The sequence below is a fragment of the Schistocerca nitens genome, chromosome 1 (assembly GCF_023898315.1).
Source record: "Schistocerca nitens isolate TAMUIC-IGC-003100 chromosome 1, iqSchNite1.1, whole genome shotgun sequence".
Taxonomy (NCBI): domain Eukaryota; kingdom Metazoa; phylum Arthropoda; class Insecta; order Orthoptera; family Acrididae; genus Schistocerca; species Schistocerca nitens.
This window is the reverse complement of record NC_064614.1, coordinates 1,177,535,981-1,177,557,231: the sequence shown is the minus strand read 5'-3', so window position 1 is coordinate 1,177,557,231 and position 21,251 is coordinate 1,177,535,981. Positions and strand designations below refer to the sequence as shown.

The following is a 21,251-nucleotide window of genomic DNA, read 5'->3' as shown; positions in this document are numbered from 1 at the left end:
TAACTATAATGGTGTGTTGCTTTGTCAGACATGATGACCAGTGAATATACAACATTCACTATGAGCAAAATTTGTGAGACTTTATTGTCCTGCTGTCTTTTTCATGTTTCCTTATCTGTGAAAAAGTTGACTAATATTAAATCAATTATTTATCTGTAACTATGTCCAGGTAAGAGTTACAAGGTCCTTAATGTAATGTTGGACAATGAAGTACTGGATATAACATGTTGGCTAAAAGTCTATTTATTATAGCAAATAATACAGTCATGATTTTTAAGAGTAGGATGATCATTTCTTAAGAAGCAACATTATCTCTCTCTCTCTCTCTCTCTCTCTCTCTCTCTCACACACACACACACACACACACACACACACACACACACACACACACAAAGAGCGCAGGCATGCGCTTGTAAAATTCTGTGCTTCCATGATATGCTACAGAATCTCTCTCACTTTCTCTATGATGGAAGCATGTTAAGTGTCCTTAATTGCTAAGGATATCCAAACTTGCAGCGTCATGCTTCCAAATGTTGAAGTGAATATCCACACAGGTACACCTGTAACACACTAAACAGTAATTCCTTATGTACAAATGTATCAATTATAAATATTAGAATAATACAATATCAATGTAAAATAACTGAGAAAAACATTAATAGTGCAAGGAAAAGATAGATTGCTAGTTAACATAAAGATAACATGTGACGTTGCAGACAGACAAACTAAAAGACACTCAGACATTAGCTCTTGGTCACAGCCTTCGTCAGAAAAAGAAGTACACATATTCATTCAAATTAACAAGCACATGTGCACACACACACACACACACACACACACACACACACACACACACACACACACACACACACAGAGAGAGAGAGAGATGATCGCCATGACTGGCAGCTTGGACTTGAACGCAACTGCCATGTAGAATGGAAGCAGCAGTCTGGAGGAGGCAGGGAAGGGGAAGGGATAGCAGTGTACAGGTTGGGAGAAGAGAAGATCAATGACTGGCAGAGTGTGCAGGGACTAGTTCGCCAACTGTTGCAGCGTTAGGAGGCTGTGAGGTGGGCAGGTGGGGAGAGGGGGGGGGGAGGGGGGAGCAGCAAAAAAGGAGAACATTAGGGAAAGATAGGTGGGTACGTTGGCAGAGGACAGTGCACAAAGAGGGTGAGAGATGAGAAGAGATTGAGGTGACAACATAGAGAGCGTGGAATCTATGAAACAGTATGTTACCGTACACTGAAGTTGGGATAATTTCAGGAGCAGAAAATGCATTGTAACAATAACTTCTATCTGCATAGTTCAGAAAAGTTGGTAGTGGAGGGAGGATCCAAATGGCTTAGGGTGTGAAGCAGTCATTGAAATCAGGCATGTTATGTTCAGCTGCATTTTGTGCCTTAAGGTAGTCTTGCTCTTGGCCACAGTTTGGCGGTGGCCATTCATCCTGGTTGGTAATCATACAAATGTAAAAAGCTGTGCAATGATTGCAGCAGGCCTGGTATATGACTTGGTTGTTTTCACATGTGGCTCGGCTTCTGGTAGGGTAAGATAAGCTTGTTACATGAAGGAACAGGAAGTGCTGGGTTCACTACCATCCCTAATCCACCCACCCAGTCCTGCAACAGAGTTGTCCTACCCCATCAGAGGCAATCTGTGAAAGCAGCCATAACATCTACCAGCTCTGCTGCAATAATTGCATAGCCTTTTATATTGGTACGAGTACCAGCTACCTGTCCACCAGGATGAATGACCCCGCCAACTGTTGCCAAGAGCAAAATAGACTGCCCTGTGGACCAACACTCAAAGCTGAACATAATGTGCTTGATTTCAATGTCTGCTTCACTACCTGAGCCATTTGGATCCCCCCCCCCCTCCATAACCAGCTTTTCTGAACTGTGCATATGGGAGATAACCTTACAGTGCATTCTCTGCTTATCCTGGCCTCAAACTATGGTAACATACTGTCCCCACACCCTCTACCCCATAGTTTTAACCCCCTCTCTTGTCACCACAGCCCTATTCTTATCTCCCTTGTGTGCCACCCTCTGCCAAAGCACCCACCCATCTTTCACCACTCTTCTCCTTTTTTGCCCCCCCCCCCCCCAAACCCTTCTTGCCACCTCTGTGCCCCCCAGCCTCTTAACGTCGAACTGTTGGCAAACCGTGCCCCACAGCCTCTTAACGTCGCACTTTTGGCAACCTAGTCCCTGCACTCTCTGCCAGACAGTGCTCTTCTCACCCCCCCCCCCTCCAACCAACCATACACTGCTATCCCTTCCACATCCCTGCCACCCCCAGAGTGCTGCTTTCATTGTATGTGACAGTTGCATTCTGGTCTGAGCTCCTAGAGATGGTGATCGTGTGTGTGTGTGTGTGTGTGTGTGTGTGTGTGTGTGTGTGTGTGTGTTTCCGAAGAAGGCTGTGGCCAAAAGCTGATTAATGTGTAAGTGCCTTTAGGTGTGCGTGTCTGCAACTTAATGTGCCACCTTTATGGCAAGTAGCAAACTATCTTTCTCCTACATTGTTGATATTTCAAGCTGAAATTTCCATGTTCAAGAAAAAGCACTGGTAATAACAAATCTACAATCTCTTCTACACACACTTTTCCTCTCAATATTTTAACATCATCTGATTTTTCCAGGGCCGAATGATTTTCTTTTACTGAAGTAATGCAACACATTTTTTTTCTGTAAGCAGGTTGGTTTTATTTGGGATTCCAATACACTGCATTATTCCCAACTCTTTTGGCTACAAACCATATTTTTCAACATAATCTCTGTTAAACATGACGGCTTTACACCACCTTTACTGGGAGGGCCTGTACGCTGACATGGTATCAATGGTAGGTATCACTCTACTGGTCGATGTCAGAGCCAATTTCTTGCTGCATCAATAAACTCCCCATCATCCATGCATCACTTCTGATGCAGTGTGTCCTCCAATAGGCCAAACAGATGAAAGTCTGAAGGTGCAAGATCTGGGCTGTAGGGTGGATGAGAAAGAAAAGTCCTATGAAGTTTTTTGAGCTGCTCTCAGGTGCACATACTATTGTGAGACCTTGTGTTGTCATGGAGTAGTAGTAGTTCATTCGCACTTTTGTGGTGATGAACTGTTACAGTCATCTCAAATGAGAGTGTCTGCATGTCCCAATAGTGCAGGAGTCACAGCTGTGTGTGGCTGGCCAGCTCATGGAGGACCGGACAAGTTTGTGCAACATACTTGCAATGAGGACACCTTGCCCAACGGCACACCATGCTTTTGTTCACTGCCAAGTCTCCATAGATATTCTGCAATTGCCTATGAATATCTCTGATGCTACAGTTTTCTGCTAAAGGAAACTCAATGACGGCTCAATCCTTGGAATGCATCTCTGTTACAGACACCATTTGGAAGGCTAAGTATCATGCCACCACACAGTGGAACTTCATGAAACTATAGGGGTTGAAGCAGGAATGTTCCATCATAATGTCCCACAGCAAATTTTACATTTTTTTAACTGAAACTGACCAAGGAAAGAAGTGGTGCATTACTTACTGAACGCCCCTCGTATTTTTTATTTATTTAAATTCATAGATGTGTATATATATGCCAGTTCCTTTCAGGTATGTAGTACACTAAGAATGACTGTTTAAAAGTGTTCTGCATGCTGGAATTAGTCTAAGCTTGTTCTTATGGAAGCAAAATGCACAGGCCTGCGGTATATTACTCCCTTCCTGACTTAATACTGGTGCTTGAAACTTTGTAAATATGCTATTGCAGGATAGTTGAAGAAGGGTCTGCCAATTCAGGTGCTTCAGCATTTCTGAGAACTCTCCTATGGGTCACACAAACCTGAGATCAAACACGCCACCCTTACTTGTTTACATTAAATATTCCCTGTTGTCTATTGGTATGGGTTCCACACACTTCAGCAGTATTCTAAGATGGGAAATGTACATACTCCCTTAGCCAGAAAAGTTCCAGGACAGTATTTTTTTATTTCTTAGTTTGCAATACTAAAAAGGCACAAATACTGTTATTACATTACCTGCTATATGTGTGTCGTTAGTGTGACATTGGCCATGTGTCTGCATAAACTCGCTATGTGGCAGGGCTGTGCTTAGCAACACACTGTTTGGGTTCTTGGTGCTTTACTTACGGTGACACAATGGATGCTGATTGTGAACAAAGGGTGAACATTACGTTCTGTGTCAAGGGCCAGAAAACACTTAGTGAAACATGTGCAATGATTAAGCAAGCATATACAGGCGAAACACTTTCAAGAAGTCGTGTTTTCGAGTGCACAAAAGGTTCCATAAAGGCAGAGATTCGGTGCAAGGTGATCCCAGAGCTGGTTGCCCGTCTACTGCACATACCAATGCAAACGTGTAGCATGTAAGGCAATTATTGCAAAAAGGCTGTCATGTAACTGTGTGCAATATCAGAGAATTTAATTTGAATTGTGGTGTGCATCATAAAATTTTACACAAAGATTTAGGGAAATGGAAACTTAATGCAAAACTCATCCAATCACATTCTAACCCATCAACAGAAGAGGAAAGACAAAGAATTTCTGTGGAACTACTGGATGGAGCAAGAAGTGATCCCACATTTCTGTCTAAGATTACTGCTGGGCATGAAAGTTGGTGCTATCAGTATGACCCTCACACGAAGCATCAAAGTGCTGAATGGCAGAGTCCTGGATCACCAGCTTGAAAAAAGTGAAACGACAATCATCAAGAACAAAGATAGTTTTGATCACATTTTTTCAAAGTATGGGATTAGTTCACCATAAGTGTTCCTCCAGGTCAAACAGTGAACGAAACTCTTTACATCAAAGTCTTGAAACATTTGCGACAAGCATGCCATGATTTGTGGCATTCTCAGGGTTGGTTCTGACTGCATGACAATGTAAGGCAAGACCCCATACTGCTTTATAGTCTCCGAGTATCTAGCCAGACATTCTGTTGTTGCCATCCCACATCCAACATGTTAGCCTGACCTCTTGCCTCGCGATTTTGTCTCGTTTCTGCGAGTGAAAAGGCAAGTGAAAGGAAAACTTCATCAAGATACTGCAGACATCAAATAGGCAGTCACAAATGAGCTTACAAGCATTGCAGTTGAAAATTTCGTGCTTGCTTCCAGGAACTCCAGAAATGTTGGAAACTGTGTATAGATAGCCAAGGGGACTACTTCGATAGGAGCTAGGATCATTAGTTGTTACGTGCAATTTTCTATTTTTTAAAAAGACCTGTCCTGGAACTTTTCTGACAAATGGAGTATTTCATTAGTAGTCTCCTATACAGACCAACTGTTCTTTTCCAGCATTTTATCTATTAACCAAAATCTACCACCTGCTGTACCTACAACAAAGTGTATGTAATTGCTCCTTTCATATCACCAAAAATTGTTAGACCCATGTACTTGGAGGAGCTGATTCCGACTGTGATTCATTGATACTGTAGTCATAGGTTGCTACTCCTTATTTCCACGTTGTGGAGAGCACAATTTAACATTTCTGAACATTAAAGTAAGTTAGCAATCTTTGTGCCACTTTGAAACTCAAAATCTGACTGCATATTTTTGCAGATTTTTTAAATCATTACTGCGCTATAGATAACAGCATCATCTTTGAAAAATCTGAGGTTTCATGTTGCACGCCACATGAACAGCAAGGGTCCTCTAGTACACTTCCCTGGGCACACCTTATGTTACTTCTATGTATGCCAATGACTCTCCATCCACGATAACATGCGCCTTCCTCCCTACGAAGAAATTCTCAATCCTGTAACAAATTTCATTTCGTCTCTCATAGGACCACACTTTTATTGATTACCACTGGTGTGATACTAAGTCACGGTTCTTCAAAAGTCAGGAAGCACTGTATCCATCTCACTGCCTTGATACATAGTTTTGAGAATGCCACGAGAAAGACGGTGAGAGTCAGGTTTTACATGACAGTTGTTTTTGGAATTCCCGCTGGGTGGCATGGAGGAGGTCGTTCTATTCAATATACCTCATTACTTTTGACTTCTGAATATGCTCTACGATTCTACAACAGGTGGATGTCAATGATATTGGACAGCAGTTTTGTTAATTATTTCTGCTGCCCCGACAGATGAGATCTCATGTTTCCTTCCTAAGACTAAGCACAGTTTTTTATTTGAAGGATCTATGGTGTCCTGTGGTTAAATCAGAGCAAACTTGTCTTCAAATCCTGTACAGAATCTCACAGGGCTCTACTGGGTCCAGTAGCATTGTTTAATTTCGGCAACTTTAGATTTTTTCAATTTCACTGACACTACCTATAATTAAACTGTGGTAGTACTCGAGTCTTCCTTTGTTCAGGAATAATTAAAAACAGAATTCAACGTTTCTGCTTTTGCTTTGCTATGCTCAATTACGGTATGTCATTCGTAAGTGGTTGGGTATTAGCTTTCATGCCACTGACAGCCTTTACACATGATGATAAATTCTTCAGATTTTGTGAGAGGTTTTTCAATAATATTCTGCTAAGATAGTCATTGACAGTTTCATACATTGCTCTTTTGACGGCCTAGATGCTAAATCTAGCATTTCTCTGTTTAGTATTTCTATGTTCTGTGTACACCTAATCTGTAATAGCTGCCATTTCTTTAGAAGCTTTTTATGGGGGCTGTATACCATGTACACTCCCTCCCATTGTTAGCTCTTTTACTACACACATATCAGTCAAACCTTATTAAAACTGCTTGATAGTTTGTACCTCTCACTTTGAAACTAAGTTCTTCATCAAAGTTCTAAACATCACACACAAACTCTCCACCACAGCCAGTGCAGCATAATTATGTGGCACTACACTTGCAGTGTTCGAGTAGAGTGTTGTACAAATTGTTCAATTACTGTATCTTGCCTACATTCTCATTTCACTGTCCGCAGCATGCAACAATGTATTAGGCAGCTGACTGTAATTCTGGCAAAGTTATAGACATTTGTGACAGGCAACAAGTAAATTTAATGAGGCTATAGTAACTATGCAGAAGCCAAGTTGGGTTATCAATCTCCAAATGTTAATGACATCTTTTTGATATTTAAAGCAAAATACACTGTGCACATAATGAAAGTCCCAGTTTTAAAATGCTGCTCAGAATGATGTCAAATTTGGACAGCATATTACTGACAGAAAAATATAAAATAAACACAATGACCAATGTAAGTGTCAGAATATGCACACCAACAGAACATGGCACATGGCTGCTCCTCAGTTTGCATATGAGACATCCAACATGACTGTCTCCATGAAGGGTCACAAGCTGCTGGTAAAGCTCTTTTACAAGAACACTGACTGTGCATCGGCAACCCTGCAAAGGTTCTGGACACTTAAAAGGTATGAAAAAATGCAGTGGTCCGATGTCTGCTATGGGTCCAAGAAAATACTATACAATTCGAAAAGACAGATTCTTTTGAAGTGCAATATGGCAGAGAGAGGGAAGCACTTGATCCAACATCTGTCTAAGATGTGGAAACAGCATTGCAGGACGGAATGGGAATTGGCAGTTGGCAAGAAGGCAGCTAGGAAGAGGAGGTATTCAGACACTTATACTTAGAGTGTATGCAACAGATTTGACCAACTGTCAGAGTTGAGTGGAGAGGAGCCTTGTGTATCTGTAGATGTAGAGATCATGCAGCAATCCTCAGCAGTTAGGAGGACTAGGGCAGTGGCAAAGTCTAACAGGAAGAAGAAGGTTCTGCTGCTAGGTAGTTTGCACAGTAGAGGTGTGGGCCAGCAGTTGGAGAAAGTGTTGGGGAGTGAGTACCAGGTCACCAGCATTGTGTAGCCTAGTACAGGGTTGGCTCAAGTGACTGACAGCATAGGGGAGTTACATAGGAATTTTACAAAGGAGTATCAGGTAGTGATAGTGGATGGAGAAGGGAACAGTCTTGATAGGGACGGGGAATATGATATAGGTGATGACCTGGTAAAGATAGCTACTCAAACTGGTGGCGCTAATGTGCATTTCGTGCAACTGTCATGATTGGCCTCGTCTTGATGCGGCTCTTAGGGACTGGGGAAGGTGCTGATGACCACATTTCAGTGGTGCCAGTAGGGTCTATCAGTCGATCAGGATTCACTAGGCATGGCCTACACCTCAATAGGTATGGGAAGGGAAGGCTGGCAAAGCTTATAGGTGACAGTGTAGTGGGTGGTGGTGGTGATCACTCATGGAAAAATTTCTGTAGTAGTTGGTGTTATAGTGGCACCTTTTTTAAAACTGAATTCAGTTGAGAGGTATACCTGCTTAAAGGAAGTCGCTCTAACTAAGGGCTCACTTTCTGAGGATGTAATGTTTCCAAGTAGAGCAGGAATTAGCATATTTCATCAAAATATAAGAGTTAGAGATAAAGTTAGTGAACTGCTTATAGATGTTGACTCTGAAATCATTGGTATATCAGAGCACCAATAAAATAATTTGACAATTCAGAGGCTTCCTTTACCTGGATACAGATTAGCTGGATATTTTTTAAAGCGTTCCTTGCGGGGTGGGGGAGTGGCTATGTACGTAGAAAACAGTACTCCATTTGAGTCCATAGACATATCATGGCACTGTACTGAACAGATATTTGAATGAAACTTCCTGGCAGATTAAAACTGTGTGCCCGACCGAGACTCGAACTCGGGACCTTTGCCTTTCGCGGGCAAGTGCTCTACCATCTGAGCTACCGAAGCACGACTCACGCCCGGTACTCACAGCTTTACTTCTGCCAGTATCTCGTCTCCTACCTTCCAAACTTTACAGAAGCTCTCCTCCGAACCTTGCAGAACTAGCACTCCTGAAAGAAAGGATACAGCGGAGACATGGCTTAGCCACAGCCTGGGGGATGTTTCCAGAATGAGATTTTCACTCTGCGGCGGAGTGTGCGCTGATATGAAACTTCCTGGCAGATTAAAACTGTGTGCCCGACCGAGACTCGAACTCGGGACATTTGCCTTTCGCGGGCAAGTGCTCTACCATCTGAGCTACCGAAGCACGACTCACGCCCGGTACTCACAAGTTTCATATCAGCGCACACTCCGCTGCAGAGTGAAAATCTCATTCTGGAAACATCCCCCAGGCTGTGGCTAAGCCATGTCTCCGCTGTATCCTTTCTTTCAGGAGTGCTAGTTCTGCAAGGTTCGCAGGAGAGCTTCTGTAAAGTCTGGAAGGTAGGAGACGAGATACTGGCAGAAGTAAAGCTGTGAGTACCGGGCGTGAGTCGTGCTTCGGTAGCTCAGATGGTAGAGCACTTGCCCGCGAAAGGCAAAGGTCCCGAGTTCGAGACTCGGTCGGGCACACAGTTTTAATCTGCCAGGAAGTTTCATATCAGCGCACACTCCGCTGCAGAGTGAAAATCTCATTCTGGAGATATTTGAATGTTGTGCAGAGACAGTTGAATTTAGTGAAACTAAACTTCTAATTGTTGTTGTTTATAGGTCCCCTAACTCTAACTTCAGAGCATTTCAGCTCATCAGTGTTTGCAAAAGTTACTGGAAAAGCTGTGTATGTAAGGACAATTGATCATTTTATATCACACAATTTGCTATCAAATGTACAGTTCAGCTTTAGAAGTCGTTTAACAACTGATAATGCTATATTCTCTTTTCTCTGTGAGGTTCTGGATGTGTTAAACAGAAGGTTTCAAACACTTGGCATATTTTTTTGATTTAACGAAGGCATTTGATTGTGTTGGTCACAAAATATTACTCCAGAAGTTGGACCATTACGGAATATGGAGAGTAGCTCACAATTGGTTCACCTCTTACTTTAGCAACAGGCAGCAAAAGGTCATTATTCACAATGTTGATAATGGCTGTGATTGATGTGGAGTCCGAGTGGAGTACAATCAATTGGGGGGAGGGGGGGGGAGGAAGGGAGGGGGGGTCCAGGGATCCGTGTTTCTTATTTATATAAATGATATGCCCTCTAGTATTACGGGTAGCTCTCAAATATTTCTGTTTGCTGATGACACTAGCTTGGTAGTAAAGGATGTTGTGTGCAACATTGGCTCAGTTTCAAACAGTGCAGTTCATAACATAAGTTCATGGCTTGTAGAAAATAACACTAAATCACAGGAAGACTCAGTTTTTACAGTTTCCAACACACAATTCAACAAAACCTGACGTTTTAATTTCACAGAAAGGGCATACGATTAGTGAAACTGAACAGTTCAAATTTCTATGTGTTCCGATAGATAGTAAGCTGCCGTGGAAAGCCCACATTCAGGATCTTGTTCAAAGACTTAATGCGGTCATTTTTAGTATTCGAACGGTATCTGAAGTGAGTGACCGTTCGACATGAAAATTAGTCTACTTTGCTTATTTTCATTCACTTATGTTGTTCAGTATTATATTTTGGTGCAACTCTCCCCATTCTAAAAGGATATTTTTGGCTCAGAAACAGGCGGTTCGGGCAATAAGTGGTCTAAGTTCACGAACCTCTTGTTGACCCGTGTTCACTAGTCTGGGTATTTTGACACTGGCCCCTCAATATATATATTGTTTACTGTCATTTCTTGTTAACAATATTAGCTTCTTCCCAAAAATAAGCAGCTTTCACTCAGTTAATACTCAGCAGAAATCAAACCTGCTTTTGGATCGGACTTCCTTAACTCCTGTGCAGAAAGGTGTGCAGCATACTGCTGCATCCATTTTCAATAAGCTACAACTCAAATTAATAAATCTTAGCAGTAATCCACGCACCTTGAAATCGAAACTGAAGAGTTTCCTCATGGGCACTCCTATTCTGTAAAGGAGTTCCTTGAGAAATTAAGCTGATTTTTTTGTTGTCTTTTTTCATTGCATTTACTTAAACATATGGACTGGCTTTTTCAGGTTCATAAACATTTATTTTTATTTGTTATTATTTTTATCTTGTAATTTCATGTACTGACACATTCCATGACCTTGGAGATTTGCTCCTCAATTTGGTACTATGGAACTTGACATGTAAATAAATAAATAAATAAATAAAGCAATGGCATGCAGACATGCACTGCACTAGGAATTGCCTGAATGTTGGACATGCCTGTGAGCACAGTACATAAAATCCTTCTAAACATCCTGCATTGCTATTCGTACAAAATCACCCATGTTCTGAAGTTACTTCCAGTTAATGTGCCACGAAGACAAGTTCACTCTTGAAATTCTTGCTTACATGGAATTGGTCAATGAATGGCCATGGACCATTCCATGGACAGACGGAGCCTATTTCCACCTCCAAAGACATATTGATACATAGAATTGCTGAGTATGAGCAATGGAAAATTCGCATACACATCAACTGGTACCACTTCATTTTGCAATAGTGGTGTACTGTTATTGTATGTCTTTGTTTGAGGGGAAGAGTGCTGCAGGTTGTTTACTTGTATTGTCACTGACAAACACTATGAGAGTCTTTTGTGCACAACTTCATTCCAACCCTTCAACAGCGGGAATGTGTGGGTAGGACCATCTGCACAGCCTGTGAAGCAGCTGCTGCTGAAGCATTTCAAACATGTTACAATTACTAGCCATCATTTCCTTACAGCCTGGCCATCCATATCACCTGATCTTAATCTGTGTGACTCCTGGCTCGGTGGTTATCTGAAAGATGTTGTATTCAGTGCTCTAATTTCTAATGTAGCTGAACTGAAGGCAAGCATTGTGCAACACATTCTGAATGTGATCCTCAAGACACACTAATCTGTTGTGGAAGAGTGCTGTTTCTGGATTTCAGCTTGTGGCAGAAAACGATGAACCACAAATTGAACTGTTGAGTCAGTCTCGCAACATCTAGAAAAAGATGTGGTTTTGCTTTTGACAATTATGAACTGATGTCAGTTTGCTTTTTATGTGGTTTTTGGTCTCAGGACAATGAAAAACCAATTTTTCCCATCTGATGTGGTACAACCTTGCCGTGGCGGATGGGCTTACCTAACTAACAGTGCCACAACTGCTGGCTGCCGAACTTGTGCAGTCAAGCACATTGAACAGTATGGACGGTGTAATGTGCAACTGAAACCATAGTAGTCGTATTGCGATTCATCTATTGTTTGTAGCTGACACGATTTGTGTTGATACTTACAGCACCATCTACTAGTAAAATTTTTCGTTAATTTTTTTTCCCCTCATGACATTTTCTCTGTGGCAATAACGTACTGCTCAAATTTGACATCGTTCCGCGCACTGGTTCTTTTTCTACACCACTTTTAATCTGTAGCTTTAATTACAAATGCCCTGTATATTTTGAAATTTGGTATCTACCCTACAAATGGCTTCGTTAAAAGTTAGTACACTTTATAGCTATCTATTCAATACTTCATAATTTACTTTGTCTTGCAACCAAATCAAACCGCAAAGTGATTTTATGTTGCTGGTTTCGTTTTTGTGAATATGTCATTTTCAAATTACCACTACACAAATCACTCAACTTTCCTGGTCCTTTCATTATGTACAATGAGAGGAGGCTCCAGTTTAAGAACATAAAGGACGAGCATTTGTATCTTAACTGGAGACAATTGCCATAATTTTTTTTAAATTTAGACATGTGCAGGTAATAGTTTTAAACCTTAATTCCCTACAAATTGTGCAATTGCAGGCTTTTCTGGGTTCCACATTCTTTCATAAGATTCAATTTTATAACAGTCTAGTCTTTAAACAGATAAATGATCATAGTAAAAATATTGAAAATGGATGTATTTATTTGTAATTACTTCGACCACCACCTGGTGTGTCTATAGTTTTTAGCTAAGAGAGACGTATCAGTTGATTGACATACGTCATAGGTCTGCTTCCAAATGGCTCATGTGAATGTTCACGAGCACATAATTGCTCTCTTTGAAAATAGTGTTAGTGGATCTGAGGCAGGACATCTTTATGGTGTTGATGCTTCCACAGCAAGCAGATGAATTAGACAATGTACAGGTAATGATGAGTAGCAAGATGTCCATTATCTGGAAGACCACGAATCTCTACACGGTTGCAAAATGAAGAATTGGTCAGAGCAGCTCAGAATGCTCCTTTGTCACTCATCTGGGAACTAAGGGGAGCTTCATGTTTCCTGGGCTCACTGAGAACAGCTCTCATAAGATTAAAGGACCACGGAATGAGGTCTCTTCTGATGAACAAGCCATGGATACACTAGCAATTGTGGGTTCCCTGGGCAGATGTTGATTGGAGGAAAGTCATTTTCATGACAAGTGCGCAACTGAGTCCACGAGCAAAGATCCTGCCCTTGTTTACTGCACAGATGTGCAACAACCTGACGTGCGCTTCGTGGCCACAAGCACTAGAAACAGACACATAAGTGCGAAATGCTGGGGCTGGATGTCTCATATGGGTGCAGGAACTTTAGAATGTATCCAAGTAAGTTCAATTCAGCATGCTAGGAACATTTCCTTGAAAATGTTATCATCCATGGAGTTCGACTTTGGTACCCCAAAGGGTGTGTGTACCAACAGGATCCCAGAAGCTTAGTGATGGTTAAGACCCTTGGAGGAAGAGGAAGATTAAATGAAGCAATTGATAGATTGCAGAGGTATTATGGGTGTGCAATTAGGCAAAATACAAGAAGCATTACACATATGAGGAGAGCAATATGGGCATTATTTTTTTCATACTGCATCAACAAATGAGCACCCACAACATGCACTGCACCCCACAGGTGATGACTCATGGTGTAAGTACCAATCAGGAAAGGAATATGCCCATAAAAACAGTTTGCCCAATACTGTAATTGATGTAATTAAGCTCATATCCAGAGATTTATCACAGCCAAGTTTTTTTGGAAAAGTGTTTACATGGAAAAACACAAAAACCAAATGAAAGTGTAAATAATTTAATTTGGATTAGGATTCCCAAAAAGAGTGTTTGTACAGATAAAAACATTGCATTTTGGAGTGTATGATACAATGGCAACATACAACGAAAGAAACATTATCAAATGTGATGTGCTGAAGCATTTAGGTTTCTAACCAGGACACACCACCATTTCCACAATGCACCTAATTTATGAAAAAAGACTAAGAGGTGCAGGAAGAAGAGACAGAAGCCTACAACATGCAGCAAAAGGGAAGAAAAGACCAGTGAAAAGGAAACTAACTCTGGAAAAAGAGGATGCTGATAATCCATCATATGGGGCAGGAATGTACGAGGGCCGTTCAGAAAGTAACCTCCGGTTGATTTAAAAAAATACACCAAGTTAAATAAAAATATTTTAATATATACATCTTACAACTACATCTTTGCACTATTTTTCTACATAGTCTCCATAGCGATTGAGGCACTTATCGTATCTCTTCACAAGCTTTGAAATTCCTTCTGCATAAAAATCACCCGCTTGTGCCTGGAGCCAGCCTGTGACCGCATCTTTGAGCTCTTCGTCGTCATCAAATTGCTGTGACCCGAGCCATTTCTTCAAATGCATGAAGAGGTGATAATCACTTGGCGCCAGGTCTGGGCTGTAAGGTGGATGGTTGATAACGTCCCACTTGAAGGACTCAAGAAGGGCCGTTGTTCTGCGAGCAGAGTGAGGACGGGCGTTATCGTGCAAAAAAACGATACCGGAAGTCAGCATACCACGGCGTTTGTTCTGTATAGCCCGTCGTAACTTTTTTATTGTTTCAAAGTACACGTCTTGATTAATGGTCATACCACGTTCCATGAATTCAACCAACAACACCCCTTTGGCATCCCAAAACACCGTTGCCATCAGTTTTCCGGCAGAAAAATCTTGCGAGGCTTTTCTTGGTTTGGTAGGCGAATTTGAATGTGCCCACATCTTTGATTGTTCTTTTGTCTCAGGGTTCACGTACTTAATCCAGGTTTCGTCACCGGTCACGATTCTGTTTAACAATGGTTCTCCTTCGTCCTCATAACGTGACAGAAAGTCTAATGCAGAGGCCATTCTTTGAGTTTTGTGGTGGTCGGTAAGAATTTTGGGCACCCATCGTGCACAGAACTTACGGTAACCCAATCTTGCTGTCACTATCTCGTACAAGAGAGTCTTAGAAATCTGTGGAAAACCAGTAGACAACTCCGACATTGAGAAACGTCGATTTTCACGAACTTTTGCATCAACTGTCTGAACGAGTTCGTCAGTCACCAATGATGGTCTACCACTCCTCTCTTCATCATGAACGTTTTCTCGTCCACTTTTAAATAAACGTACCCATTCACGGACAACTCCTTCACTCATAACTCTTGGTCCGTACAAGGCACAAAGCTCATGATGAATAGCTGCTGCAGAATATCCTTTGGCTGTAAAAAACCTTATGACAGCACGCACTTCACATTTGGCGGGGTTTTCTATTGCAGGACACATTTCAAACTGCCACAAAAACTAAACTAGCGCAGGTACGACGTTCACTCGACCACGGCTTGATGCCGACTGACCTGTTGAGTGCGTGAACGCACAGATGGCGTCGCTACTCCCCCCACAACCCGCACTGTGACCAATCGGAGGTTACTTTCTGAACCGCCCTCGTATTAAAGAACTTTAGAAGCCATTTCCCGTAACTTTAAAATTTTCATCTTTGAGGAACATTTTCTCAAAAACTGATGATAGTATATAAATGGAATTTATACACAATATTGTTTACTTCTTTTCCTTCATTTTTATAACAAATTGTAAAAATATTGTATAATTCGAGAGTTATAGAAGAAAAAGTGCAAAATTTTAGAGGAAAAAAATAAGCATCCGTTTAAAAAAATTGTAAAACAAAAACCAATAAATATTTCTTAACATGGCATTATAACTTTGTAGAAAAATAGTCACTGAACATGTAGTACAAATTTAAGAGCAATATTTTTAAGGTTTTAGAAAAGATGTTCCTTCTATTTGCTAAAATTAACATGGAGGAGATGGATCGTTTCGGCTCCCCTTAAGTGGACAATGACTGAACTGCAGCAGGAGATGCGTTCTGTAGCGCTGCATTTAAAATCATGTCCTTGCCTATCCATGACCTCATATGTGCAATATATCCAAGAAAATGGCAGCCAACAATCTACAGCAGAATTAAAGTCATGATCTTTTTTTTTTTTTTTTTCACCATGTTTAAGGCTAACCTCTATCAGTAAAATGTAGCGCTGAAACTGTTAGTTCAGTTTCAGCGCCAGAATCAAACTGTAATTCCTATAATTTGCTACCTAAAACTATCCTCTCACTGGCTACACGAGCTGCCACATTACCAACCGATGAGCAGTCCTCACTGACACTTGGTTGCAGTTTATAGCAAAGGCAGATTCCAGATGAAAAAAGAATGATAGGAAGAAAAATAAGAGCAAACAAAAAAGTCAATATGATGATGAAGATGACATAGCAATGAATTAGAAATAAAAATATATATTTAAACCAATTAATTGGATAAAAATGACAGTCAAATTCTTTTGATTAGATTCAGAAACAAATGAAAAAAAAGTATGACATTACACGAGCTTCAAACCTACAACCTTCAATACGGTAGGTTAATTCGCTAATCACTGCACTAAAGTAAACACTGAGGCATGTTGTTGTATGTTTGACTGTGATCACCCAGTCAAAATGATGAATTGCAACCTTCAAAAACTGGGTTTCACACAATGTTGTGCAAAGGTTATCTAATGTTTAAGGTGATCTCTGAGATTTTGATAACCGCATATGTGACAATGAATTGCATCTGGTGCAGAAGTATCCAGTAGTACTTAGTGCTCTGTATGAAACGTGTGTATTTAATTAGCACTGGTGTGTATGTGTGTGTGTGGTTATCATGTATGATGAAATACAAAATAAAAGTGCTAGACCCATGATTTGAGATCCAGACACATCAAGAAAGAATGCCAGCAAGGAATTATAAATGCACTACCAATTATTGTAGCAGTATGCAATGGAGAATGGTTTGGGCATGACAGCACTCTGAATGGAGGAAACCAACTCCAATGCATGAAATATCAAGTAATTTTAAATAGACTACAGATGCAATACGCTTACGCATGAAAGGAATTCTTGAGACTGGATTCCATTAGGAAAATAAGCTTATATAAACTCACCAGTTATTACTGATTTATTTCAGTTACATCCCATAGAGTTTCAGAGTTCTGTCCATGCTAGTAGATGCAATGTACTGCGAGTGACGGCCAAAGCGAACACCTGTAGCCATAGCTGTGTGGTCATTGAACACTTTTAACTCTTGCCACTGCTTGCAAAGATACACTCTGGAACACAAGGAAAAATATTATCTGTTACAGTTTATAGATATTACATATACACGCACAAACAAAATGCTCCAATCTTCCAAAACAATCTCTCTAAATATTCATTATCAAAAATCTTTTATTCGGTTCTGACACTATGTTAACTGTGATTAAGAATAAAATGGCACCAATGAAATTGAGCAGAACTTCCAGCCAATGTAACCTCAAACTTCATAGAGAAAGAAACGAATGTGTGGAAATGTTCCATTATCTTCAAACAACTATATCAAACCACAAATGTGCTAGGTTAGAAGTCCAAAACAAAGCATCAAAAGATTCCATATTGTTGTACCATATACAAAATCTAGAGTTCCCATAAAAGTCAAACAAACAATGTTCAAATCATACCTTCTGCCAACCATGACATATAGCTCAAAGACCTGTATGTTATCAAAAAAAAGAGACTTCAGTGAAATACAAGCTTGCGAAATGAAATTTTTGTGATTCACTCCGCAAAAGACAAGACAAGACGGAATTAGAGAGGAGTGCATTAGGAATGACATGCAACTGACCTGCACAATGGAGGAAAGATACATGCTGTGGAGTTGAAATGGTTTGGACATGTGCTAAGGATGCAAGAAACTAGAACCCCAGCCATTACTTGGAAATGACAGTACATCAAAGACCTGCTGGATGTCCCAGAAGATGGCTAGATCAAATAAATAATGAAGAACACTGCACGATTTAAAAAGATAAATAATGAAGAACACTGCACGATTTAAAAAGAGATTAAGTTTGTAATTAGAGGAACAGATGGAGGCATATTGGCCACCAAAGTCCTGGTCACCTTTCTGAAATGATTCCCAGATGATGACTGACGCAGTGATTAAATTCAAGTTTACTCTTGTATTGGCACTTTGTGTTCAGCCCATCGCTTCTCTAGATACACATCAGCCCACATTACTGAACATGTCAAGTACACATACCTGACATCAGTTCCTGCAACAGCAAGATAAGTTCCACTCTGGTCAAAGCATAGGTCACGTATTTCATAACCTTCATCCATCTGCAGCGTTTTGAAGTTCTTCAATTTTCGCAAATCCCACAGTTTTACACAAGCATCATCTGCAGCTGTAGCTAAGTAATAACCATTTTCCGAGAATGATATAGCTGTTATTGGTCCAGAATGACCTGCAACACAAAACTGACATTCATGAAGTATGATGTGTTTTGAATGTACAAAACATTCTTGTCTTCATAGCAAAAAGTCTTAACTTTTTCCTTGTTAAGACTTCATTATTTACCTTTAGTTATGAATACCATGAAACATGAAATCGAACCCTAATGTTAATTTCTCAATCTAGTAAAAATAATGACACCCTACCTGGAAAGTTTGCCACATTAGATTGTTCTTTCAAGTCCCAAATTTTAACTTGTGAATCCGATGTTCCTGTTCCAAATATAAGACCATCAGGATGAAACTGTGCTGTTGTCAGCGCTATACCTGATGACCCTTGGTCAGCAACCTGAAAAACATCATATATTTTAGTGCAATATCATGTCATTTGCAAAAAGTTTTTGCATATCTTAATAACACTAAAATCAAACTGTGTAAGGAAAGTATGAAAATGGACAGTATAGTAAAGGAAATAGATTGCTAAGAAATTAGTTAGAAATGATACTATTGTTTAATTAATCTTAAATTATTTGAAAATTAAAAAGAAATTGATTGCTTTGTAACCACTTACAAATATCTAATTATGCTACAACAAAACATAACAAGATAGTACTCTAATAAACAAAACTTACTTTTGTAAGCAATCTTCCTGATCGAATATCTGAAAATGCCCAGTGCTGATCAGTAGAAGTTGAAAGCACATAATCTCCAGTGGGATGGAGGGAAAGACCTGTTACTGGCCCATCATGCGCTCTCAGCATCTGAGTAGTCTGTGATGTTGGTACATTCCATACTCTAATTGTAGTGTCAGGTGAAGCAGTGATCACCAAGTCCTGATAAATAAGAAAATATATTTTTTGAACTTTTTGTAAAAAGTTTCAAAAAAGATTTGAAACTGGATGAATTCATATATATTAAAAAACGAACTCAGGGCAGACCCCTAAGCCAGATAAAGTACCTAAATACTAACACAATGGAAAGATTTGCAAATATCACAACTATGTTTTGCCAACTGTTCCGCAATTCTGAAAACACATTTTTTATAAATGATTTTAAATACTCTGCTAACTACCTGTGGGAGTCAATTTGTTATCTATCATCTGTTTTGTTCCAACAATAAAATCACTCAAAATAAGCTTATAGATAAAAGCATCATTGGAAACAATATTAAAATATAATTAAATTGTAAATCTTTCCTCATACATACATTCCTAACAGGGTAGTTAGAACTAAACTCAATGCAACTGGTAAGCATATACTGGGAATTTGTTATAGCCCACAAGGCAACAAACACAAAGTATGTCTCAATTACAGTACTGTGCTATAAAATGGCAAAAAAATGAATGAAATACTGCCCATGTAAACTGAGTGACTGGTTATCATCTCTTATTTTTCTATAATTTTTTACGGAACAATGAAATGAATACACCACAAAGCCGAAATTGGCTTTAACTAGCAGGCACTTGCTGTTAAGCATTTTCCAGTGTGTTAATGTCTTTGAAAGCTAAGAGCATTTCCTGAATAAATTCCCTTTGCTTTTCAATGAGCTTCTGTAAAACAAATATTGTATGAATAGTGGATGGATCTTTCTAAATCCTATTTGTAGCTATGTGTGTGTATATTCTGTGGTATTGCTCTCACTATGGTGTTAAGAATTCTGATACATAACTTGTACGAGCACACGAGCAAAACTTACACCTCTGTAATTATTTTGGCTTTCTCCAATTTTTGATGAAATTTTCAATTTCTGTTACATACTGTGAATGTAAATCACTCTGATACATGTTTTTCCCCATATTCAATTGATTTTGCATTAATACCACCTAAAACTGTAACTTTCCAATTCTTCATAACTTTCGACACTACTATTAGTATCTCTATTATATCGTCTAAACTATTTGTGTCATTTTCTACAATTTTTTCTTCCGTCTTCTGAGTACTTCCATCATACCATGTATTTCTAAAAGGACTGGTACATTATTATTCTGTTGTATTACTCAAAAGGACAGTGTTTTCTGAATGTTTTTATGGCTTTATACTGTACTATCTACCACAACAAGGTTGGAATCACTATGTTAATGGAAGACCTTGTTGTTGGGTGAACCTAACCCATTTCTTTATACAATTTCTTTTACAAATGTCATGGCTCATAGGGGTAGACATCAGTCATGTCTTTTGCTTTCCCCCCACTGCTTCATCAAGTTCCATTCCATATCTATTGTACTCCCAAAATTGGCTCAGAAATTATGATTTCATTGTAACATTTATCATGAATCTGGTGAATGAGAAAAAGTTCCACAATAAAATGCACAAAAAGGAAGTATTATGGTATTAAAAACTAACCTCTTCTGGATGATATATAACTCTTGTAACTTTCTTTGTGTGTCCTTTGAGGATAGCAACAACCTGTTCGGTGTCTTTGTTAAAAACGGTTGCATTCCGATCATTACCGCCTGTTAAAATTTTACTAGTATCAGCACTATGAATGTCCAGCGAAAGTATACCTGGTATGCTAGCACTATGAAGACCCTGAAAGAGGAAACATAATTTAGCAAAACAAAAGATTCACGACAAAGGTTATACAGCATTATGAAAGACCACTTGCAGTTTGTTGATAGTAACTGAATAAAAAAGAAAAAGTTAAAACAACTGAAATAAATTTATCAGTGATAAATTTGAAAGAATGGGACTTCATTGCCCATCCGACGAATGGGAAAGTATTTTAGACATAGTGCACTTACACCATCTTTTCTGAAGACAATGTATTTGTCTGAAATATTATTTTTTTATGAAACAAATATATTTAATAATACGTCAATACCACTTATACTGCACTGCTATGTCTATATCATGTTATCTATGAATGCAATTGTAAAATTTATGTAAAAAATAAACAAATATGTCTGATGAATGTTTCAGGCATGT

The 21,251-nt window shown here is 39.6% G+C and overlaps 1 protein-coding gene across 2 annotated transcripts in view; it reads right to left on the bottom strand.

Moving 5' to 3' along the window:
- Positions 1–227: 227 nt before the first annotated feature.
- LOC126200366 (pre-mRNA-processing factor 19) overlaps positions 228–21,251 on the bottom strand; it is a 42,514-nt gene continuing 21,490 nt past the window's right edge. Inside the window, exons 6-11 of one of the 2 annotated variants that reach the window (XM_049936701.1) lie at positions 20,670–20,855; positions 18,959–19,159; positions 18,534–18,675; positions 18,136–18,340; positions 17,006–17,170; positions 228–570 (exon numbers count right to left, since the gene is read on the bottom strand). In XM_049936701.1, coding sequence (XP_049792658.1) covers positions 17,029–17,170; positions 18,136–18,340; positions 18,534–18,675; positions 18,959–19,159; positions 20,670–20,855 — 876 coding nt within the window. In that variant the 3' untranslated portion in view covers positions 228–570; positions 17,006–17,028. The remainder of the gene's footprint in view (positions 571–17,005; positions 17,171–18,135; positions 18,341–18,533; positions 18,676–18,958; positions 19,160–20,669; positions 20,856–21,251) is intronic. The other variant, XM_049936702.1, reaches the window with a different exon arrangement.